Here is a 25000-nt window from a genome sequence, read left to right as displayed (position 1 = left end):
TGAGCAGATAAGTCTATTCAAATATACAATTCTTTCATTCAGTACATTGTTTGTTTAGAACACCGCTAAGAGTTTACTTTTTTCATTTTTTAACTACAGACTGGTTTCCACAAAGTTGCCCATTCTATTCTTCGTGTGTTGGTGATGATGATTGGAGAGCTGGACTTTGGAGCAATCTTCATAGATACAATGGAGGAAAATAGCAGAGATCACCAGAATCCTCTAAATCCATTTCCTTCTATCGGCTTTCTGTTCCTCTTCATCTGTTTGTTTTTGCTGACAGTGGCATTAATGAACTTGTTGGTAAGAAAAGCATGCATTTTTCAAGTAGACTTAGAGAGTCAGTGGTAATCATCATCAACATCATTATCGTCATTATTCGTCAAACAAATGATAGTGATTGTTTACGGCGTGTTCCAGAGTACGTTATTGTTATCGAATACCATAGTGGCACCCTGAAGAGTTAGCTGAAAGCAATTGTCAGTCAAGAAGTTGATGACCTTGCGTCCCACTCTGTGCACAACCAGCACGTAGTTCAGTGTTTAACTAAAGTGGTCTTAGGCACCTCTTGATCTGATAAAATTAGTCGATTTTAATTATCCGCTTTATGTCGATTCGTCACAGTGTCTTGTTTCTTTACAGGTTGGTCTTGCTGTCGGTGATATCGAGACAATCCAGAAGTATGCTACTATCAATAGAATGGAAATACAGCTCCAATATCAATTCGAGATAGAAGAAGCTTATCCCAATTTTATAACCCGCAGAGCTTACCAAATAGAATACGTTGAAAAACCTAACGAGGCAAAGCTTGACAGTTTCCACAGGTATGTAGTTGATTTTACTTAAGAGAAACATAGAATTTATCTAAATGTTATCGGGATGTCCGTATCCATCCTGAATAACTCAAATGTCGTGTTCAACTGGTTTTGGAAACGTTTTAATTTTGCTTTAACTCTTCCCGAATCGCTGTATGCCAAGTTTATGTATGTTTGTATGTCAAGTCTAAAGTATTTCTATAATATCGTACTTCTTTATTCTTCAGAGTGATGCAGTGGCTACAGGCAAGATATGCTGAAGAGAACCCATCACCGGTTAATGGCAGTGAACTTTCTGCCCTCAGTGAAATAAAAGCCGAGATGACGAAGAACAGAAAGAGAATGAAGTCAATGACTGCGATTTTAGAGGAACAAGACAAGTTAATTAAGACACTCGCGGTAAAACTGGGTCATAATTTTCAGATGCCGCATAGTACAGCAGGTAAAGAGAGTGTTGAAAGCTCTGATGGTGGTTTAGGAGGAGAATCCGTGTTCCAAGAAAAGGACATTGAAGAGCCTGACGGTGCGGCGAGGTCTTCCAAAACCGGAGATATTTCCTTGGACAATGGCACCCGTGTTTGATTCCAACAAAACAACACTGATATATTAAGATGTCGGAGTGAGACTTGAAGTGATATGTTTTGTCGATATTATTAATGCCTGCTTCAATTGGCGAAAATAAATTCTCTTTAAAAGAGAAATTCATTTCAGCTTTGCATGGTGACACAGCTTATTTCAAATCGAGCGAAGATTCTTCGTCAGCTTGCAAGTCAGTACGTTGAGTTAATTAAAATTTCTTTTGAAGTTATCAATTGTTTGGTGCTCGAGCAATTATATCTATGTCGGATCTATATGTTTGCCATGCTTCAGAGATTTATATATATTTATTTATTTATTATTATTTTTTAATCACACGTACATCGGTCTCTTTTGGGACCACTCACTTCTTTGATATTTATATTAATGATATGACTCGCTTAACTAAAATTATGGAACTGAGGCTGTATGCAGATGACACAACCATGCTGGCAGTAGTAACTCACCTACGACCTTGGAATTCTACATCATTAGTGACCTATCGCGACTAGAACAATGGCTTGATGATAACAACCTCACCATCAATGCTACTAAGGGGGTATTTACATGAGACTGAGACGAAGTGAGATCGGTATGACCGACATTTTTGCCGCCGTTTTCATGAAACTGGTATACGAAATGCTTGGTGCCTGGTTTCGGGACGAAATGATATGTTTTGTCTAGTAAATATATGGCTGACCCAAAAGCATGCTGCCTTGAAACTTCTCGACCCGGTCTGAGATTTGTTGTCAGTCACGGTACGAACTCAAACCGGTACGAGAATTTCTGGTCTCGGTCCAGCAACCGAGAGTAAGTCATACCGGCTTAAGTTCGTTGCCAGGTCGGTGTCATGTAAACTCATAGGAAGAAATTAAATGTATGGAGGCCGATACGAACTCATGCCGGTCTGAGTTCTTCCCGGTCTCATGTAAATACCCCCTAAGTCGCAGGCTATGATTCTTGGCAAATCTTTGAGTTGATTTGCGTTCATTGTTAAGTTCAGTTTACAGTAGCCCCAAGTAGTGCTCCAGCGCGTAGAACGACTAGGCACCTAAATAAAGTTCCTTTCCTTTCCTGTTTTTCCATTTGTAACTATGAGCTTGCCTTAAAGTCAACTAATAAAAAGATTAGAAATGAACTTAAATTGCTGGGAGTTACGATTGATAACAAGCTTACCTTTCTCAAAAATTAAATTGGTTTTTAGTGAAGTCCATTCGAAGATACAAGCCCTCCGCAGAATTAGGAATTTCATTGATAGTCAAACTGCACTTAACTTTGTAAGGAATATATTCTTCCACATTTCGGTTATTGTAGTCTACTCCTCATCGGAATTAATCAGACCTTATCAGATAAGTTAGAAAATATTAAATATATTATGTACTAACAACACTTTTTCAGCTACCCAAGCTAGTCTATCATTTTCGAGGACCGTTACAGCATATCTTAAATACCCTTATGCATGGGCGCCTAGTTCAAGCTCTCACACTTGTGCTTAAAGGTTATTCTGATTGTAAAGGTAATATGATAAGCGTAAAAAACTGTGCCTATAATCTTCGAGGAATTGGTAGCAGACTTAATCAACCGGCCCCTAATACTGCCTTGAAGAACATGCCGAGACTCTGGAACCAAATGCCTTGTGATGTTAGGGAGGCCTCTGATCGATCTAAAGAATTTTGTTAGCAAGCTCATTGAATGGGTGTCACTGCAATGTGCGTGCTAGCTAGATTGTTTAAGTTGTAAATAGAATAGGCATTTAATTCTGGTTTTTACTTACTTAGCTTACATTTAACTTATATATTGTGCACGTACATTTTTGTAACGAGCCTTTTTCAGGTTACGTGTTGAAATAAAGAATGATTGATTGATTGTATACAACTGAAAATAAAACTGGAGTTGTTAAGTAAATATTAGAAACTGTGCATGATAAGGAAATGAAGCTCGAAACTTATTTGAAAAGTCTTCCAACGACCATCTGATTAGAGAGGCCTGACTAAGTACGAAGTCTGCAAAAGGTAACTTTGGGTTAGAGCAGGAGGAGGCAGCTAGTGCACAACAATAAGTCAAATAGGATAATAAATGGCCAGCAACCTTAAGGATACAAGATAAGAGCGAGATTTAGCAATAAATTAAGGTATATATGTTGCCGGTAAAATCCGTTTTCAGGTTGAATCCGTTCTAACCTACAATAGGTTAAATTGGTGATCCTCATTTTAGTAGGTTGAATACGCACTCAGATGGATTGAAGAAACTATTTGGAGCCTAAATTAAGCCTAGAGAAAAATTAGGGTCAGGTTAGGATTAGTTTTGGTTATTATACATAGATATTAATTGATTAATTAATCCTTGAAAAGTACATAACGAAAAGAACTGTATTGGGTTGAGCATGTTCGTCGTTGTAGTGAAGTGGTGAAGACGCTATACAACAGATCTGGGCCCAGTTGTTCGAAAACCGATTACCTTAATCTAGGATTAGCGTAGACTTTGGTTTCATGTTTTCACCTTTTTGGAGAAAGTTTCTTTTGCTTATTTTTGTTTTTCAAGATTGACTTCCTCGCCGAATATCAGCGTTGAACAGCATTTGGGAGAGTAGAGAAATAAACTTCTTGGTTAATTTTTAATCTGGGAGTAGCGTTAATCGGCTTTTGAACAACCGGACCCTGGAGGGTGCGAGTTCGGGTGCCGATAAGTGCATAGTACTGTTGTTTGTTCCCTTACTATGTTATACCTCTGAGACTGAATTATTAGGGAGCTTTAGCAACGACGACGGGAACGGCAACAAGAACGTCATGTAAAAACATAAATTCACGTTATTGCGATCACTTCGCGACTATTCCAAGCCTTTTAATATGACAAAGGTGTTTCAGTCCCTCAGGAATGAAACCGTTACGAGCGGCGCTTAATTTAGTGGAGAAAAATGAAAATTTATCTTCAGGTGCTGACGTTCTCCATAACACTTCAAACTTGGTAATTTCATGTTGCTGCTTTGCTGACGACGGCAAAGAAATGGACAAAAATGAAAAACGCACGTGCAGGGCATGCAAAGCTATTGTTTTTGCCCACTAAATATGCAAATTTGTGACGTTCTCGTTGCCGTCGCCGTTTTCGTTGCTAAAGCTGCCTACTTTGTGAATACAGAAACAAATAAGATGAGACCAAAGATCAAGAAGATGTGTTGACATGTGTTGACATTTTTGAGGAGAGAAGTTATAAAAAGTACCCTTTTGAGAGGGGGTTTAAGCTGGGTTACTGCTTAATTCAACCTACGGTGAAACGAGGATCACGAATTTAACCTAGGTTAAAACGGATTCAATCTGAGAACGGATTTCACCTGCAATATGTAAACTAAATTAGAAATTACCTTGTCTCGCGAAACTTACTGCATTAGGGGGCAGTAATTTTTTCCCTTGAGAAAGTGTGTTTTCACTTATTTATTTTTTAGGGCTTGTTTTAAAAGGCTGGAATAATCTTTTAACTAGTCTAAGACTATGCATGAATGTGGTATTAAATGTTTTTTTTTTTTTGTGACCTAAGCGCCAATGCAATGTGACTTACGTTTTGCTCTATATGAAAGACGATATCATTCACAGGGGTTGTCCTGAGAAGTCCAGGGCCATAAAAAGACGGTGTGGTTACGTTTCATAACAGTTGTGGTTGTCCTAAAGAACTCAGGGCGAAAAGGTTGTCCCCGAAGATCGCGTTGTTTGTTTGCTGGAAAAATAGACCGATCACCGACGGCAATTTAATGCAATTTTTTGTGCTGTAAAGTTGCATCAATTTTCAACCAAGTTCGATACTTGTGATATCACGACGACAAATCGCAGTAAAATTACATTGAAATCGCATCTGATTTAAACATGAACCTTTTTTTTATTAACTGCAACTTTACCATGACAAAAGCTATATCGAGCTTCTAGGACGGAAATCTTATCTCAACCGGCCTTTAAGGCCCAGTGCTAGGAGGAAGTTGTCTTTCTGTGCACTTTACGGACCATTACCAGATCCTCACCAATAGGTCCAAGAAAGAAGTTAATTTGTATCCAACTGAGCACGTGGTCCTTGTTTTGCGTCCTCAGAGTACTACGAATACAATAAATGAATACAAAACAAAACACTTTATTCATATTTTCGGGATACAAATATGCATTATTATGAACCTTATTATTGTGAACCTTATTATGATACAAATATGCATTATTAATGAACCTTAAATGACTTGCACAAAGGAAAGGAACTGACAAGCTAGGCATGCATGGACGTTGCTTTTGATTGGTTTTCGGTCACACCGCATTTGTTGAGAGGGTGAAAACTACTGAAAGCTTGCTGAATTAGAATTAAACCGATTCTAACATTGATTCAACATTTCTTGTTCGCTCTCGAAGCCATTTGAACAGTCCCTTTAACATCACTAGGTGTAAATCTGGACGGTACAGTCTGGTTTCTTGGGTAGTTCCTCCCAATAATGGAGATAGCTTAAGTTGAAACCTTAACGATTTAATTAATAGCCTTAGCGCAAATTTGTTTTTGCTTACAATATTTGCGGAATATCTTTTGGGCGGCTGTAAATTAAACAAATATGTTCGCTTGACCGCGTAAACAACAGCTAAAATTACACATTCTATTGAAGTTAGACCTTTTTTTATGTATGTAGAAATGTATATGTTTTAAAACCACAACATGTTATCAACTGGGTGGACTAACTGATGCTCTTGCACATTACTTAATATATACGTGATCTTAACTCTCTCTGAAGAGTATCATGGTATGAAAACTGCTCTAACAGATGTTGTAAAATTAAAACAGGTGACGGCTTTCGAATTGATTTTGTCAATGAGCAGAGGCCATGGGCCGTAGAGCTCTTGCGATGTGGTAACGCTCACAAACAAACTCGAGACAAAAGGATGTCCACTTGCTCTCGCTATCGGAAATCAATAGCATCTCCCTTCATGAACCCTCATCCAGAATGTCGAATATCGAATCCAAGCTTTACACTTAAGGCGCGTTCGATTGACCCTATTCCGGAATAAGAATACGTGGAGTGATGATTTAAAGGCACGAAACCACGTGCAAGACATGTACATCCATAATTCATTGATTCTTTTTGTGCTCTTATTGCTGAAGAAATAGCTTACGCACGCGCATTCTCAACACTTCAATATTTGTGAAAATAAAATGGAATGCAAATCAACGTTTATAACTCGTTACGGACAACTTACCCTCTCTTTAAGCCTTTTAAAGTTTGTTTCCCGACTGTTTTTTCCGTTTTGAAAGCTATAAAGTTGTTTTATGCTGTGATATCAGAAATATCGAATCCAAGCTTTACACTTAAGGCGCGTTCGATTGACCCTATTCCGGAATAAGAATACGTGGAGTGATGATTTAAAACACTATGTGTGGCGTTTTGCAGCAACACAGATAATAAAGCTATGTTTAAAATAGCATTTTAGCAGATGTTTGACAATATTAATATGAATCTCCACAAAAACGAAGGATTTCTAACTTCTATTCCATATATTCATATTCTGAAATACGGTCAATCGAACGCGCCCTTAATGCCAAACGCCATTCACTTAAATTCTGCAATATGTAACATTTTGTGACATCTTATATGAACAAAACAACAAACTCATTGTATGGGAAACAGTGCGGGGATTTTCTTCATTTAGGTAAAAATACTTTGTTTCACTTGGGTGCACGGTTATTTAGACCACAATTTTTGATAATATTGGTAACACCACCAACTACCCCCTCCCACCACCACCCCCCCCCCCTCCCCCCTCATCCACGTTTGACAAAAAACTTTAAAGCTATTGGCTATTGAAGATTACAGGCAGGGCTGTAGCAAACCGGGCCACCAGCTTCGGTAAAAAGAATCATTGTTTTTCATTTTGCCTTTCCCTCTGTTGGTCTGTCAGGCAGTAACTTTGACAGGCATCGATCGCTCAGTTGACATTGTCTTCACTAAAATTGGTTAGAAAATAGTCGGTACTTCAACACTATATGTTTGGTTCAGTGATAGCACTTCCAAAGCTACCGAATCCTTTTCCTGCTTCAAGTGATTTTTCCAAAACTCCATCAGTGTTGTCAACTCTCGATATGTCCCCTGCATCATTCAGGAGTTCGAATTTGGGATCAATTGTTTTTGCGAGAGTCCTGAGTAGCTTGCTCTGGGCTTCTAACATGGTCATCATCGACTTTATTCTCTTCGTGTTCTTTGTCGTCTCGGCTTTGAGTTCATTGAGTTCGGATGGTTCGCTATCTTGAACTGGCGCTGGGCTTGTTTCGGAAAATCTTTCCTGTAGCCATTCTATCAATCTGTAAATAAGACAAACCGAGAAGAAAAAAATGCTTGAAAGCAACTTTTCTTGCGGATGACTAGACCATTTTTGTTTTTTTGTTTTTTCACCAAACGATTTTCTTCTACTGATTCAAATGCTGCAAAGGATATCACATTTTGTCATATCAATATAATAAATACAAAACTCAGTTATCGACGTTTACGTTTGCAGATTTGTGTCCGCCATGCAGGTCGCATATAATATAGACGTCCATGCGCTAGATCCATGACCAATTGAAAACCGCCTATAAGAAGTATTTTCTCCCGATATTGAACAGACCAGTGAACATGAAGTAAAGCCATTGTGTGTGCTAATGAGATGAAAGACAATGGCAAAAGTAATGGGATGCTCACGCAAGGATAGGCCTGAAAATCTCTCAGACTTCATAAACTATTGAAGCATAACTGTCAAAATTCCACACATATGATCGGTGATTGGCTTTTGCCTAATCCCCTTGGGATCTGTACAGCGTGGGAGTTGATCAAAAGAAAAAAACTTGAGACATATTTGGGAAAGTGTATTATGGGGGATGTCCTCTCTTCCCCCTATATTTTCTCTTGGTCGAACTCTATTGAGTTAGGTTCGGCACACGACTGGAGCGGCGTTTGGAACGGGCCTTAGTTAGCGAGACACGCACAGACACACTGATCCTGATCTAGCCGTGTTTTCGATGTTGTTTTTATCCATAAGTGCGCATACCTGTTGTTCCTCAAGTTGTTGGGTTTTTCAACATAAACTGTTTCGTAAGCCCTTCGGGTTAGAAAATTAGGATAACCTTCTTCTATCTCAAATTGATATTGAAGCTGCATTTCAAGTCTTTTGATAGTGGCACATTTTTTCATGGTCTCCGTATCGCCGACAGCCAAGCCAACCTTCAAGAAACAAAGTCCGATGATTAGCAGGACTAATTTGTTGATGTTATGGGAAATCAACAGGCCATTTTCGATTTCTCACGGCTAGACTTGATCTAGCATGAAATGGAGGCTAATGCGGACAAATCTTTTCAAATGCAAATTACTTTGCCCGCATTAGCCTCCATTTCATGCTAGATCCAGTCCGACCGTTTGAATACGAAACTGGCCTAATAGGCAAGCCTTTCGATTTGATTTACATGCTTGGGTTTTGCTGCTGTTGTACTTGAATGACGAGGACACTACCTCAATAGATGAAATATCTTTTTATAGTTTACACTTTTACAATCAATCATCAGTCAATCAATTTGGAAACAGTAACAACAGACTGAGGCCTTTCCTCTTCTTCTCCACAGTTACGTTATGAAAGAAAATGAAACCGCTATAATTTCCTTACCAAAAGGTTCATGAGCGCCACTGACAGCGAAATCAGACAGGTGTAAAGAAATAAAAACGCCACAGGTGGAAATGGGTTTAAGAGGTTCTGGTTTTGTTGGTTTCTTTCATTGATTGAATCTATGAAGATCGCTCCATAGTCCAGCTCTCCAATCATCATCACCAACACACGCAACAAGGAGTGGTGCACTGTGTGGAATCCAATCTGCAGTAGGTAAAGCAACCAGTAAATCAATCGTTAATCATTGTTGTATAATTAAGTAATGATCCGTGTAAGGTGGATAGCAATTTCCTTTGTTATGCGGCAACGGGGCTTTCCCCACATAGGAATGTTATCATTTTTACACAGAGAATGCATAAACCTACAGGAAGGCAGTTAACGCAATATAATTCATTTACAGCCCACCTTTCACAAGAGTGAAAGAGTGTTTCTCAGTGTTTCTCAGACCTGGAGACTTGGTCAAAGAGAAGTAAATTTATCCGTGTGGCCGTCGCCGGAGTATTAGTGTGCCTGATGACGGAGAAGTGTGATGTTATCGGCGAGATGTGAGGTAAGCTAGAAATTACTTTCCAGCCTTCCTTTATTTATGTACGAGTGACAACCCGGGAAGCTGAGAAGTTGCTTAAATCGGGTTAAATCAGGCAAATAACCGCACAGAAAGCAAGAACGTCACAAGGACAATAAAGTACTGCTTTTATTGAGAACTTCTGCGTGTAAATATCTTTCTGAGTGTTTTATATCGGGATTCCATACAAATCCTTAAAATTTTTACCCTCCGAGCCTAGGCCGCCTGTGATTTTCCTCCTCGTGGTCTGCATCATTAAAGTTCAAAATGATCGAGTTTGTTACACCGCATGGCAGCACACTGGCTTGGACAAACCTGACGTAATTAGTGGAATTGTAAGGATTCAGCACCTTAAATTCTCCTAGGTTGCTAAGGAATACATTGATGATTCATGAAAATAATATCGTGACTTGAGTTGGTTTCGAAGAAATTGGCAACCGAAAAGCTCGCTGATCGTGAAAGGAAGTCAGTCAGATTTCAGTTTTCATTATATAACTCCTTCGGGCGTTGATTGGGTTTCTTGAAAAACAAAGGCTTTACAGAGAAGGAGCCTGTTGTAATTCCACCTATTAATTTAACAGAAGCTCCCAAATGTACATTCCTTACCTGCTCTTTAAAGAGGATATAGAAGACTAATGCAAATCCCAAGACCAAGAAGATGAAAACGCCCATAACTTGAACGACGGTTTGGGTTACTTCAACGTACATTGAAATATAAGTCCCGAACAAACGATATCTCCGGAGAAACAGCATCATATTAGTGTAGCACACAAAGATTGCCAAAATTCCAGCGAACCATAACGTGCGAGGATCTTTCATATTTTCCAACCATTCATCGAGGCGTGCAGGCGACATGACGTACGGTACCATGAACACCAATGTACTACCGTAGAGAATCCAGTCCAGATAATTAGAAAAGTCCTTAAAATAGCTACAACGCTGCACGTAGATCTGCAAAAATTCTTTGCAGATGTGGATTATAGAAAATAACAAGATCAATGGTGGAACTATCTCTGCGAAGGCTGTCTCGAGCTTGTAAATGTCGGAGGGTCTCAACCTTTGTTTTGGAATACCACCGTCACTATTATTGGCCGGTCGGAAGTTTTGGATACTCCTCTCATCGACTATGAAGATTGTGAAGAATATCATCAGCATTAGATACGTCATAAAGTCGATCATGAACACAGCTCTTCCCAGAGTGACCCACTTGCGTTCATTGAGCTTTAAAGTGAGTGGATGGAGAAGGAGACGTTCGCGCTGGTACTTGATCATCGTTTTAACTGCAGAGAATCTTCCTTCGGGCGAATTCGTGGCTGGGTCCTGATCCAAATACTTAAAGTTGTAAGTTACAGCGTATTCTGGATCACTTGGGTTCAGATGTTCTGAGTGATGCACGCATTGATTCAGAACGACTTCAGCTGCTTCTGGGAAGTTTTCTATCAAGAGTGAAATCGCCGTTTGACCGTTTGATGTTTTGTAGTTTTCAAGCTCTATCCACCTGGAGGGAAAAGCAAAATACCAGAAAAAATTTCAAATCGTAGAAGTGACTTTAGCTGGAGCGGATAATAAAATTATCCGGGTAAAAACAATGTTTTTTTTGGGTGCAATGAGTGCACTTTCATGGGTACAACTAGAATTACAAAAGCAAGTGTCATATAGGCCTGTAAATCAAATCTTGTTTTATTTTAATGAGAGGGCGAAAACGGAGTATCTGAAGAATTCTCCAACGGAGAAGAGTAACTGGGACCCAACAAAAGCAACTCTCAAACGATATTATGTCTGGAAATGAAACCAAGAAACTCCAATGATTAATTGGGAGGCTAGTGTTCTCATGACCCCTGCTCAAACCCCACACCCCAGGACGAATAGCACGTTTGCTCTTTGTAAAACTTGAAAGCTACTTTCGTCAGATTTAAAGAATGCATTACGTGTAACTTAAAAATGAGATGTATTGCCCACACTTTTTCACCTTTTGTGCTTGACGATTGCCATGGCAACATTGCTAGACCCTGCTTTGGCTGCTAGTTCTAAGCAATCGAAGTCTTGGTTGTTGTTGAGGGTCAAACTTGCACCATGGTCCATAAGTAGGTTGACAATGGCTCCGTGACCTTGGGCGCAAGCTAAGAGCAGAGCAGAGTTGCCGTGAGCATCCTGTAGGTCAGGAGATGCCTTGAATTCCAGCAGAACCTCGACACACTTAAGCTGGTTATTGTTAGCGGCCCACATGAGAGGCGTTCGATGGTTATTGTCTCTACTGTTAACGTCTGCTCCGATTGTGAGAAGTGCGAGGCACGATTTCCTTTGAAAAAACATACATAACATTATTCAGCTTGTGTTTTAGTTCAATTGGAGGCATATTACAATAAAAGGTTAATAACCACGCACAACATGTGAAATCAGACCTGAGGACAGAAACGGTTTCAGATGAAGCCAAATTTGAGCTACAAAATACTGTCCTTCTTCCTTAAGGGTTGTTCACCGTCCAACTGTTGAACATGGTCTTGGACCGCCAGCAACTGTACAAGACTATGAGGAGGGAGGGAAGAGTTGGACGGTCGGAATCACGAAGACAGCGTTTGCCTTTTTTTATGACTCACTGTGTCACAAGCCTTTGCAACCAGTTCCATGCATGTGAAGTTAGAACTGAAACGGTATAATCATATGATGCGGCAAGACAGAGCAAAAAACATAGCATTTCAACAAAGGTTGGGGTGAAGGGATGGCGCAATGGTGAGAGTACTCGCTTCCCACCAATGTGGCCCAGGTTCGATTCCCAGACTCGAGAGGTCTTCCCGAGTACTCCAGTTTCCCCTTTCCTCAAAAACCAGCGTTTGACTTGATTTGCGTTGTTTATTTAATTTCAGTTTACAGTGTCCCCAATTAGTGCCCCAGCGCTAGAAGGACTAGACACTTAAATAAAGTTCATTTCCTCTCAAAAGACTTATTCTTACCTTTGCCCTTTTCTTGCAGCGCTATGCAAAGGCGTTCTTCCTTTTTCGTCCCTTGCGTTCATTTTTCTCGTGTGTTTTGCCAATGCCTCAACATGTTTAGATGAGCCCATTTCGGCCGCAAGGTGCAGAGGTGTTTTATGATGCTCATCTTGGAAAAAAATACCGTGTCTTTTCTGTTTAGATAACACCAGCTCTAAAATCTAAGAATTCAAACAATAATAGTTTGATGAAGCGAAAAACATAGATGATACTATGTTTTATTCACCAAGGGTAACGTATTTGAATTTCGTGACGTAGTGCGTAGAGCAGTGCGTGACTTTTTTTAAAATTAATTCATTCATTTATTTCTATACTATACTCGCTACTTACACTACACTTTACACTACTTATACTTGCACTACTTACAATAACTTAAAATACAATTACACTAATCAAAATACAGTTGGTCTAATTACAATTCTCTTTTTAAAGCTTATACATAAATTAATTTTCGCGCACAAGTGTGACGAAATCATCAAAGTGCGTGACTTTTCTTGGCATTTGGTCATTTTTTATTGCGTCACATTTTTATCGCGGCAGCAGAATATTGCGTGAGCTTTTCCATTTTTGCGTTTTGTGATGTTGGCGCTTTTCGAGCCCCGATTGGACGGATTTCCCTAACGTGTTTTCCTTTTTTATGTCTTATTAAAGTTGATATTATTTTGACATCAACATAAACCATCTCTTTCACTGTATATATATATATATATTTAACAATTATTCCTCGAGCCCGAATGGGCTCTGAGTCAATAGCCCATGAGGCCGAAGGCCGAATGGGCTATTGACTCAGAGGCCATGAGGGCGAGAGGAATAATTGTTTTAGTAAAATCCAACTAGTTGGTCAAAAAAATATCGAGACAAAACATCTTTCGCTAGTTAAAGCTATACTTTAATTGTTGTTTTGGTTTTCAAAGCCGGCGCTTTTCGCTACTAGTGGGCTATAACAAATAGCCTACTAGTAGCTCAACCAATCAGAACGCAGCATTGATAATAGACCACTAGTTGGATTTTACTAAATATATATATACCCCGTAGAATGAAGAAATGAAACCCATCCTGTTAATCAACTGATTAATTATATCGAATGAAATTATATTATTATATTATTATATCGAATGAAAAAAAAATATATATATATATATTTGTAATAAATAGTCTTCCTTTGAAAATGCTTCCAAAGAACCTTGTTTGACCCTCGAAGACTTAAATGTCCATAATAAGGATAACACTAACTTCAAGACAAGACTGACGTCTTTAAAGCCCATGGAGAGACAAGTAGGTTATCACCATTTAACCTCAAATACCTTAATATCTTTCGTCGTCGCCGCATAGTGAATGGGTACTCTGTCAAATACATCTCCTTTGCTTAAATTGTTTACACCCGAGCGCCTGTCCAAAAGCATATCCAAAGTGTTAAAATGTTCATATTCCACGGCAATGTGAACGCAGGTTTTCATAAGGAGGTCGGTAGCACTGATGTCCGCTCCATGGTTGAGGAGAAGACGGGCCGACTCAACTTGGCCAGCGGCAACCGCATTTAAAAATGGAGTACGACCTTCACTGTCTCGTACATCCAGTTTGGCTTCTCTTTCCAAGAGAAATTCAATCAGTCGCGTCTGGTTAAATATGGCGGCCCTGTCGAAAAAAAAAAAATGCGATGACAAACATCGAATAATTAGTAATGTAGGTCTCAGGCAGATAAAGTTTAGACCAGAGGTCATTACATGAGACGAGGTTGGCATCAGTCAGGGAAATCTATACGAGTAGCAGCTAACTCACATGTGAAGGGGTGTTTTGGAGTCCCCGTCTTTTATGTGTACATTGGCTCCTCGTGATATCAGAAAATCTGCTACCTCAATGTTTCCTTTGGAAGCCGCCAGATGAAGAGGTGTGACCGAGTTAGAAGTTAAGATGTTCACGTCAGCTCCACTATCAAGACAAAGTTCCACAGTCTTCACATCATTCAGGTTCAATACCGCCAAATGCAGGGCTGTATTACTGTGCAAATCTTCGTCTCTCAAGATTTCTTCCTTGTTGGTATTAGCATCTCTTTCAGAGGCTGGTTAACAAAAAAATATTTGAAAATTACTCCATCAGCATTCCTGAAACGCACAAATTCTTTTTACCCCTTTTTGTAAGTAGATTTTCAAATCTCAAATCCAGTTACATCCACAAGAGAGGAGTCGAGACCCCTTGGCGGGTTTGAGACTCAGTGAGCCTTTCTAAAAGATCATGTAACAAGCAACTTGGATAGATTCTTGTAGGGGAGGGGGGGGGGTCTTCATTTTCTATGACAACGTCAAGCCACGAATGAAATATCTTGGTTATTTTTCAAATTTATGTTTGGCTTTTTGTCGGATCATAAGCCCTCCGAATACTAAATTGTTATCCTTTGAAGTTGGGCATTGACTAAGCAACCGCGCACCGGTGGCTCAGTTGGTTGAGCACCGGGCTCCCATGTGGGAGGTCGTGAGTTCGACTCCGGCCGGACCAACACTCATGGTCTTAAAATAACTGGGGGGGAAGGTGCTGCCTTTGTAATTAATATCCGCAAATTGTTAGACTTTCAAGTCTACACGGATAAAGACTATAAACCGAAACACCCCGTCGCACAATTATCTTTGATGTTCACAAGTTCCCTGTGGGACGTTAAAGAACCCGCACACTATTCGAGAAGAGTAGGGGATGAAGTTCCCGTTGTTGTGGCTGTCCTTCGTTAGTGGATGGGTGGGTGAGTATAGTAGGTCCACATCAGGGGCCGGTTGCTGGAAGGCTTGGTTAGCGCTAACCGTTGGTTAAGAGGTGTCAAAACCTATAGGTTTCCATGGTATTTAAAGCTGGCTGGTGCTAAACATGCTTCGAGCAACACGGGCCACCTGTATAATCGTCAATACTTCAACCTGCTCGAACAAATAAATAACGAACAAACTCAATCGAGAAATGTTACTTGAAATCCTAGACATGGAACTAGTAGGGAAGAAGTATGCTCCAAATCATAGGCTTATGACATTAAAGTGGATTATGATCCTAATCCTGGAGGAGCAGAAGCAAGTGAGGGAAGTTGCTCCGAAGGTCCCAAAATATTGGCGGCTCAGAACATCCTTGCTTTGCATCGAAAACTGTTACCTAGCAAGAAATAAACTTCTTTTGTGTAGTCTGAAGCAAAATAAATTTGTCGTTTGACGTGTCTCACATTGGGCTTCTGTACGTAATACTAACACTTAAAACTAGTTTATCTATATTTGTGCATTAGATCAGACAAACCATATCCAACCTCGATTCAAAATCATTCTCGCGATTTCTGTGTGACAATTCTGAATGGCACAGAGGATGGGTGTCATCTTTTCTTCGGAAACCGTTGTGATGTCGGCTCCATAGTTAAGCAGGATTTGGCAAATTTTTACGTGGCCTTCGCTGCAGGCCAGATGCAGCGCCGTTTTTCCAGAGCCGTCTTTAGCGTCAACTTGAACTGTTGGCTGATCTAAAAGAACTTTGATAATCTCTTCATTTCCTTTACGGGCCGCAAGGTGTATTGACATGCTTCCGTTTTTACCCCTAAGGCGTGGATCAGCCCCACGAGGTAAAAGAACATCTACAACTGTAGATAGGCAATTGAACCTAAAAGAGAGCAATATATAAAAGTTTTGAAATGATGGATTAAATCTCACATGACAGTTGAATTTTGGGCAAAAGGTCAACTTTGATCGAGTGCCGTAAATTAATCTTGCATTGAGTGGCACCCTATGTCCTATGAATTAAGATCAATTAGTGCTGTAAGGGTCAAACATATTCATATCCAAGTAAAACAAAAAAGTTAAAAAAAGAAAAAAAACAAAAGAATCATGAATATGAGAATTAAGAGTAAAACTAATTGCATTCAAACAGAATACAAATAACCTCTTACTAACCTAGCGTGAGGGCCGTATACTGGGGAATATTGGCCCGAGGTCGTGGCAGTACGAACCAAGCGCAGCGAGGTCCGTACAAAAACAACCGAGGGCCAATATTCCCTAGTACGGCCCCAGAAAGTCTGGTTAGTAAGTTGTTTGTTATTGCATCGTTTCTTTGAACGAGAACCTTGAACGGTAACCTTTTACATGTAAAACTGAATTCCGCTAGCAATAATTGTACTGTCGTGATTGAAAAATCAAATTATCTTTTTTTAAAGCCTTTTGTGCTTCGCTAAACTTGAATTTTCCCGGGAGAGAGAAAAAATACGGAAACGGATTGTTTCCATGGTAATGAATGGTCGGTGCTATAAAATCCGGACCGAAAATTAACCAATCAGAGCACTCCATTTACCCTGAGAATTGCTTGCCATATAATACTAAGGAATAATTATTACTTAGTATGGGTAAGGGCACGTCAGACTTTGATGTTGACAAAGTTCCTCAATGTTCAAATTGACACAGCAGGAAATTAATGTAAAATTCACGAAATCACAGTCAAGAAAAACGGAATGGGGCCTCGTTGTCAGTTAAGTTCCAATGTTCGATGAAAAAATTGTAAAACGCATGATAAGCCAAATCTAGCAAATCCTTACAGGCGTTTTTTCCACTGCGTTAATAAATGCGAACGCGAATAAATGGGCAACAAAAAATGTGGATAGGAAAAATACTCGTTCCATGGTTTCGATAATAACCGTATTAAATTTTTTTGTCTTTTTTTTCATATAATAATCGAAAGCCCTGCAATCTAAAACGCAAAGAAAGCAATTGTTAATTTCTTCTACAAAAGTCTGCTTTGCGGCAAATTTCGTAAATTCCATCGTCACCAAATCATTGATTTGCTCCTGAGAATTGCTGGGATAAAATAAAGTAAGATAACTACACGCTCGAAATTCTGTACACACCTGCAGGCAAGATGAAGAGGGGTCCACCGATATTCTCTCGTCCCTATGTTAATTTCTGCTCCCTGATCTAAAAGAGCGTCAACGATCCTGCCAAAATTGTATCGCGCAGCAACGTGAATCAATGCAAAACCGTGTCCGGAAAGTCGATCAATTTGGCTTTTATCTGTTAAGGAAGCTAGCTCCTCTTTGACTAGATCCATTTCATCTTCTCGAACGGCCTCAAAAAGCCTTAGGCAGTGAGGAGACACAGATGTGACGACTTCACTGCTTTCTTCTGGTAAACCAACCGATGGACCTGGCTTTGTAACTTTAGTAGACTGTGGCTCGAAATTGACCAAAGGGACATCTTTCTCGTCTGTTCGGTGCCTGAAAGGATTGTAACGTCGCTTAACCTGACCATTTGCTTGATCCTCTTGCGAGAGTGCGTTTCCAAGTCGCCCAAGAGCTTTCCTCATCGTGGGTAACGTTTCGTAAGTCCGGATAGGATTCAAGTAATCGTGTACAGAACGTAGACGACACAAGGCCACCAGCAGAAGGACGTTAATTCCTGCTCAGTAAATTGCCTATAACTCATTAACATTGAAGAAAATCGTGCTTGTGTTCTTCATACTCATTGCGGCTTTATAACTAAGTACAGAAAATATTTATAACTAAGTACAGCAAATACCTGTACAGGACAATGTCAATTAAAACACACATGTGCTTGTGTTAGATTAGATTTGACCACCGTTTCCACCTAGCCACATGCGCACTGTGCACGCACCAGAGACACATCACGCATGCGCCTTGCGTATCATCTGTCATGGTCCCGTGCATATTCCTGAACAATCATTAACAGCAGTTTCTTGTGCGTGACGCCTCATTCTTATGGTGTTGCAAACTCCAAACCTCACAATGTATGTATGCCTTTAAAGAAATAACTACTTCGACGGCTTCGAGAAAATAATCTGAAAATGGAACTTCATAATAATAATAATAATAATAATAATAATAATAATAATAATAATAATAATAATAATAATAATAATAATAATAATAATAAGGAGGAGGGGCCTACAAGAATAGGAGTGTCTGAAGAGAGAATGTCTAAATACAAGAACAAAGCATTACATGGGCAATTTGAAACAGCTACAGAACAAGTAAGGGACCCAGAATCCTGGAGGTGGTTAAAAAGGGTAATACTAAAAAAAGAAACTGAAGGACTGCTAACCGCTGCACAAGACCAAGCATTACGGACGAATAGCATTAAAAGCAGGATTGATAAAGAGGATGTGTCTCCGATGTGTTAGTTATGTGCAGAACGAGAAGAGACCGTAAGTCATATTGTAGCGGAATGTAAGAAATTGACGCAAAGAGAGTATAAAATGTGGCGACATGATAAGGTGAACGGCATGCAAGAATCTTGAGAAGAACACTAGACACCTAAGGCCATAGGTCGTGGCTTGCTGCCTAGTTTACAAACCATGTTAACAACATATCGTGTGAATGAATGAAATAATAATAATAATAATAATAATAATAATAATAATAATAATAAAGCACTTATTTTTGCAGCCCAAGAACAGGCACTGAGAACGAATTATGTCAAGTTCAACATTGACAAGTCAGTGGATTCCCCACTTTGCAGATTGCACTATATGTGTGGGGAGAAGGGTGAAACAATAAACCACGTTATCAGTGAATGTAACAAACTGGCGCAGAAAGAGTACAAGAGAAGGCATGACAATATTGCCAGATTGGTGCACTGGAAACTCTGTTGTAAGTATGGTATAGACAGAAGTGAGAAATGGTATGAGCACCAACCAGAAAGGGTTGTGGAAAACGAAAGTTTTAAGATCTTGTGGGACATGTCCATCCAGTGCGACCATATCATCGCAGCCAAAAAAAACAGACATTGTTGATGTTGAAAAGGAAAATAATAAGGTAATCATTGTGGATATTGCGTCACCGTGGGACCACAGGGTGCATGAGAAGGAAGGTGAAAAGCTGGAGAAGTACAAGGAGCTAAAGAGAGAAATTAAGAATATATGGGGGATCAGACGTGTGGAAGTCTTACCGATAGTTGTTGGTGCACTTGGAGGAGTAAGTAAAAGGTTAGATGGATGGCTTACGAAGCTAGGGATTGCTATCAAGAAAGGACTCTGGCAGAAAACAGCCGTGTTAGGAACAGCAAGGATCCTAAGAAAGGTTCTGGAAAATTAAACAAGAGGGAATGACCCAAAGGACCTTTGGCCATTGGCTATGGCTCGCTCCTTTGGTTTAAAGGCGGTATAACATCTGCCAGAGCGTAAACACCATGAGATATTAATAATAATAATAATAATAATAATAATAATAATAATAATTTTACAGTTATAGAGATCACACATCCACTAATTTCTCGAGACGCTTCTCAATTCATGTTCCTAATCGTTTCGTGATCAAACTGTTTGGCATGTAAATTGCTGGCGTCCCAACTATAGTTTACTGGAATTATACTAGCATGAAAGAAGTGGAAGTTCAAAGAGAAAACTGGAATGTTCTAGCTGTGCGCTCGTCTTCCAAAAAACCTCGAAAATAGTTTACGTCGTTGTTGAACGAAAACGAAAAAAACTGTACAGCAATGCGAAATGCACATGCAAAGCTTGGAGGTTTTTTTCCTCATTAAACATATTGTTCTCTGCCGTTTTCATCATCGCCTACGTCATCCAAGTCATTCTCAACCTTTCTTGTCCCCAGAAGTCCCAATGTCATCGGAGTGCAAAGACCGGAATAAAGACCTCTGTCGGGAGCCGTAACTCTGCCAGTCATGAAAGAAAGTACGCTGGCGGTACGATTACTAAAGTGAAAGGGTGCCAAAGTGGTTAAACCGTTAGCAGCAAGAAGTCCCGAAAATTACCAGTTGACATTAAGAATACAAAATGCTAAATAGTAATCGCTGTGCTGCCTGTTTCCTTGTCTCTACAACAACGGAGTAAAGTTAATTTAAACCATGAACGAGGGAAGGGGGGGGGGGGGGGGTCCTTGTTACCTTGATACCCGGCTTTAAATATTTGATTGTGTTTCCTTGTTCTCCAAACAGTCCACTTTCGATATATATTAAAATTCAGTCCTAAAAAAAAGGTATCATCTCGAGACTCTGGGGAATAAAGTCATACAAAACCTTGCATTCATTCCCCAGAGCCTCGAGATGATGCCTTTTGTTTAGGACTGAATTTTAGTATATCGAAATTGGTCTATTCCTTTGAAACTTGGTCCCAGCTTTTTGATCCCTGAAATTTTTTTAAATTGTTTTTGTTGCCTTGTTCCCCAAAATATTTTGTCATGATCAGTGTTCCCCTGTTCCCCAGTTTAAATTAGCAGCGTCCCCTTCTTTCCCAAAACCCCTGGGAGGGTCTCATGAAATTAGCATTATTTTCCAACCCTAATAAACAATAAAATATGCCACTAAGCTTTCTTTTAACCGGGTCGACTGGGAGAAACTCAAGCGTAAATGTAAGAAGGCCAAAGTATTCACGTATAAGTTAAGACTATTAATTAAGGCCCATTCTAAGACTTGTAAGGATTCCAAACACCACTGTTTGAAATGCGCAAAATTAATCCTAGTTCAGAACCACGTCTGGGGTATGTCGATCAGATTTTTTTTCTGGCGACCGACCAAAATAATCGCGGCTTTTTGGACATAGCATTTAGGGGTGCTAAGGACGTGCTCCTCTTTTGTTTCAGTGAGGTTTCATGTACCAGTCTGATCGCTGCGCTCAATGAAGCCTACACCACCGTCCTGGCTTTTCTCCTTTTTTCATTGCCCCGCTGAAGAGGCAAGCGTCAAAATATATCGCGTTTCTTGAGAGATATGCTCGAATGAAAAATATAACTTAGTTCTATACTTCAAGTTAAGAATACGGTGGGAGACTTCAGCGATTACCAGTTTAAGCTGCATAGATAAAAAAAAAAATATATATATATATATATAGGTTCATAAACTTGCGCAAAAAGGAACGAGACCAATATTTTCCCAGTACGGACCGAACAAGCTAGTTGTTATTATGTTGTCAGCGTTTTCTATATCTTCTTCCGACTCATTTTCAATACTTGCCTCTTCGCCTGCTTCGCTGTTAACGGTCCTGAAGAGTAAAATTCGTACTGGAACTCCGATATGACTAAATGGAAAAAAAAACATTTCTCTCATTTTTCCTTTTTATGTCCGAGAAAATGGAAACATACATACGCTGCTTCGTGACCGGGCCATTTTAGCGGTCCGTATTGCAAAATTCGGACCGCTCAGACACAACCAATCAGAATCCTCCTTTTCACCTCGGACCAGTTTGCCTATATAATAAATAGCCTAATCAATGTACTTCATGCCTTGCAGTCTTTAAAAAATAAGCGGCGTAATATCCTGAGATACCATATGGTATACTTCATTTTCATGCCGCTATAATGATAAAACAAGAAGCATGAATATTTCATTCGCCATCATCTTAATGATTTCGGTATACGCTATGTGGTATTTCTGAGTTATATGAGGAATCAGAAAAGCAAGGCCGTCAATTCACTAAAGAACATAATTGAGTCTTCAACGGTACGTACATTACATGAAAGATTTTTTTCAACAGATCTGAAAGCTTGTAACATCCTAACCTGCTTTTATGGATTTCATGCACAAAGACCAACCGCGCCAGTTTACAGGTTTTGCACGAATGCTAAACATAATTAGGTTGAATAGGAAACATGTGAAATCTATCCGTGGTGAAAGTAAATTGAAATCAAAATGTCTGTTTGGAGAACAATTCAATCTCGAAGAATAACCATTATTCACGCTCAAATATCGTTTATGGAGTTTTTTTTTTAACGTACTAAGGTAATTCTAACAAGACACCCATTAAATAAAATTTGTCGCGGTAAATCTAACAAGATGAAGGTTTTAGAATCAGCACAGCAAGGGAAAGAAAAATTGCGCTCCTCTAACAGCGGGAACTGGCGCCAGGCAGATCAAATAATGGCTCGAAAATTATTAACCACAATTGAGACGGGCATGAAAATCCAGCTTAAGTAGAACAGTGCTCTAAAATATTGACCCCTTCCGAGCTATGCTTGTTAAGTGTTTTCCTTATTACAATTTAGATTATTTGTGTGGAGGAAAATCAACCAGATTATTGCTACTTCATAATTTGGCTACAAGTCGTTAATGTTGGTGAATTCAGTGGACAGCAAGCGAGACAAGAATCAGATCGGGCTTAGATTTTTTGGTAAAGTCAGTATAAGTTCACCAACAGAGAGAAAATCTGCAGCAAACAATCGCCACTGAAATAAAACATTTTATACGGAATGGAACGAATTTCTTGTAGCTACAACCTGTTATATCACTGCTCTTATTCATATCATCTTCTGTCCGCTAAAGCCCGAGCTACGCGCACGCAAAAAATTAAATTTAAAGAAGAGAGGTCTTTTTTTTAAGAAAATTAGTGTTTATTATCTCGCGTGTCATAAGAAAATAACTTAAGCCAATGAGGAGCGAATCCTTTGTCCATTACCTGACTCTTTTTGAATTAAGCGCAAATAAAGTTATTGTAACATCGACAAGACGAAAACATGATGAAGTTTGCTTTCTGCTTTCCCATCAGGAATCTCTTATACACCGCTTGTATTCTTGCGGTGAATCGATTGCCGCGCTCACCGATTTCGAGAACGAAGACAAGCAACTGCTAGGCTCAATGATATCGCGCAATCGACTTTGTCAGTCATGGCCACAGTTATAGCCGATGTTACTCGCGTTGACAGTCTCACTGAACAGTTTGGACGGCAAAGACTCGAAGACGGCTTAGCTCGTCGACCCGAAAACTTCGACTCGCAGCTTTCACACGCCAGTACTGATATTGATGTCAGATTTGAGTCCGCACTTCCTAATGCATGGATCATACGCGAAAGTGCACCCTCCATAAACAAACATGAAAGGCATGCAAATCGTGAGAACAAAGATCGGTGTGCGAGCCGCAATTTGCAAGATCTGTTCATCAAATCTTCTACTCAGCGTGTCAGCGAAGTTCGGATTATGAAAGTCGTTAGCAACAAGCGTAGCCTGAAAAGAAATCTGCAGATGATCGCCTCAACTTCAAGGGCTGAGAAGGAGTTCGTACTTGACAAAGCGAAATTAAACCTTGGGTACAAAGAAACAGAAGAGGAAGAGCAGCTGAACGAGGCATTTGATCTCTCTAGCTCTAGTGATGAAGAATTGCGCGATCTTTTTACGCGGTGTAAGGAGAGAGCCGGTATGTTCCAAGGGGAGAAAACATGTGATCGACTCTCTACAATGCCTCAAGCTGGTGAAACTAAGAGAAAGAGGAACAAAATATGCCGAGGGAGTTTGAAGAAAAAAATCAAAATTTCTCGACCTTGCCTTGACTTAGAAAAAATGGTAGCAAGGCGATTGGAAGACCTGGGAACTGACAGAAAATATCCGGAAAATAGATTCCATCCAATTCATCAAGTGCAGTGGTAAAAAAAATAGAACGTGAGGAATATAATTGTAAGCGCCAATTGTTTTTGTGAATTGATTTTTGATGAGGTTATCAACAGGATCTCTCTTAGACACAAAGAAACAGCTGCGGAAAAAAACGTAGTTCCTAGGTATCAATATTAAGTCAAAAAATGGCCAGCATTGCCAAAGAAAAAGAGGGAACTTGTGATAAATGCACTGTTAAGGCACAAACGCAATCTGTATATCATGACAATATCCTAATCTCGTTTTTTACGCCATAAATTTTGCCTTACTGATTAAGCAAATAAAATTGTTTTTCGGCCCAAAAGTTTTATAACTCTGAATTTCGAAAATATTGTCCAAAAAAAAAAAAAAAATAGAAAAGCAAACTAACCGGAAACAATGTTCAAATGTTAATGTTATACTATCTTCTACCAACAAATAATAGAAAGACTCATTTGAATTTTAAATTTAACCTAGACCTTAATCTGGCTGTTTGCGGAAAGTGTATATGAATATGGTAATAGAGAAATTAGCTATAGCTGCCTTTTTTTTTTTTCATGAAAACGCTGGACAGGGGAAACCATGATCCTGCAAGGGGAACTAGTGTATGGTTCAAAGAAAGATTGTCTTTTTTTCTTTAATTCCACTTTGACGGAGTGACAAAAATATATTTATTGAAATGAAACTGACAGCGAATACTACAATGCCTCACGTTTTGTTTGTTATCTAACAAAGGATTTTGATGTGTTACCTTTGATGGTTCGTCTTTTACAACCGCTAGTCCCTACGTCAGATCTATTGCCCTTTTTAGGTTTTTGATTGGACTGCCACTTAACTTTTTTGATCAACTAACCTTAAAAAGAAATAAAAACTTTTTTTTTCTTTTTTAAACAAAAGCTCTTTTATGACTAATAACTTGATGGACATGAAGGAAGCCAGGTAGGGTCAGTAATGGCAGTAAAATCGACGGAAGAATTTAACATTTGCTAATCACGATAAACCGTCGTACCTTGATTATTTTTGGACCGGAATTTGCACTCGAGCAAGATGCAAAATCAGCGACGATTCGCTATCTAGTCTAGATGCTGAAGCTGACTTT

The 25000-nt window shown here is 39.4% G+C and overlaps 2 protein-coding genes and 1 pseudogene across 2 annotated transcripts; 2 read left to right on the top strand and 1 right to left on the bottom strand.

Annotated features, from left to right (window-relative positions):
• LOC138054262 (transient receptor potential cation channel subfamily A member 1-like) overlaps nt 1-3261 on the top strand; it is an 8484-nt pseudogene extending 5223 nt beyond the window's left edge.
• Nucleotides 3262-5530: 2269 nt separating this feature from the next.
• LOC138052794 (transient receptor potential cation channel subfamily A member 1-like) lies at nt 5531-18361 on the bottom strand. The gene is made up of 10 exons (XM_068899373.1): nt 17442-18361; nt 15864-16207; nt 14369-14648; nt 13894-14224; nt 12551-12750; nt 11569-11898; nt 10206-11097; nt 9035-9238; nt 8426-8598; nt 5531-7703 (listed from the first exon to the last, which is right to left on the bottom strand). Exons 1-10 carry the CDS (start codon nt 17894-17896, stop codon nt 7385-7387), a joined length of 3528 nt encoding a protein of 1175 aa, XP_068755474.1. The 5' UTR covers nt 17897-18361; the 3' UTR covers nt 5531-7384.
• Nucleotides 18362-21784: 3423 nt separating this feature from the next.
• Nucleotides 21785-24797, top strand: LOC138052805 (uncharacterized). The gene is made up of 2 exons (XM_068899394.1): nt 21785-22002; nt 23045-24797. Exon 2 carries the CDS (start codon nt 23164-23166, stop codon nt 23917-23919), a length of 756 nt encoding a protein of 251 aa, XP_068755495.1. The 5' UTR covers nt 21785-22002; nt 23045-23163; the 3' UTR covers nt 23920-24797.
• The last annotated feature ends 203 nt before the right edge of the window (nt 24798-25000 follow it).

This window comes from Montipora capricornis, chromosome 6 (genome assembly GCF_036669925.1).
Source record: "Montipora capricornis isolate CH-2021 chromosome 6, ASM3666992v2, whole genome shotgun sequence".
NCBI lineage: Eukaryota > Metazoa > Cnidaria > Anthozoa > Scleractinia > Acroporidae > Montipora > Montipora capricornis.
Note: the sequence above shows the minus strand (reverse complement) of the source record. Positions and strands in the feature narration are given on the sequence as shown.

What these genes read in the sequence shown, in the direction of transcription:
- LOC138052794 (XM_068899373.1), bottom strand. Translation starts at nt 17,896, where the DNA reads ATGAGGAAAGCTCTTGGGCGACTTGGAAACGCACTCTCGCAAGAGGAT. An exon ending in CGACGACGAAAGATATTAAG is followed by an intron (nt 12,751 to 13,893) that starts GTATTTGAGGTT and finishes TTGAATTCTTAG; the next exon opens with ATTTTAGAGCTGGTGTTATC. An exon ending in GCTGCAAGAAAAGGGCAAAG is followed by an intron (nt 11,899 to 12,550) that starts GTAAGAATAAGT and finishes GTTTTTTCAAAG; the next exon opens with GAAATCGTGCCTCGCACTTC.
- LOC138052805 (XM_068899394.1), top strand. Translation starts at nt 23,164, where the DNA reads ATGGCCACAGTTATAGCCGATGTTACTCGCGTTGACAGTCTCACTGAA.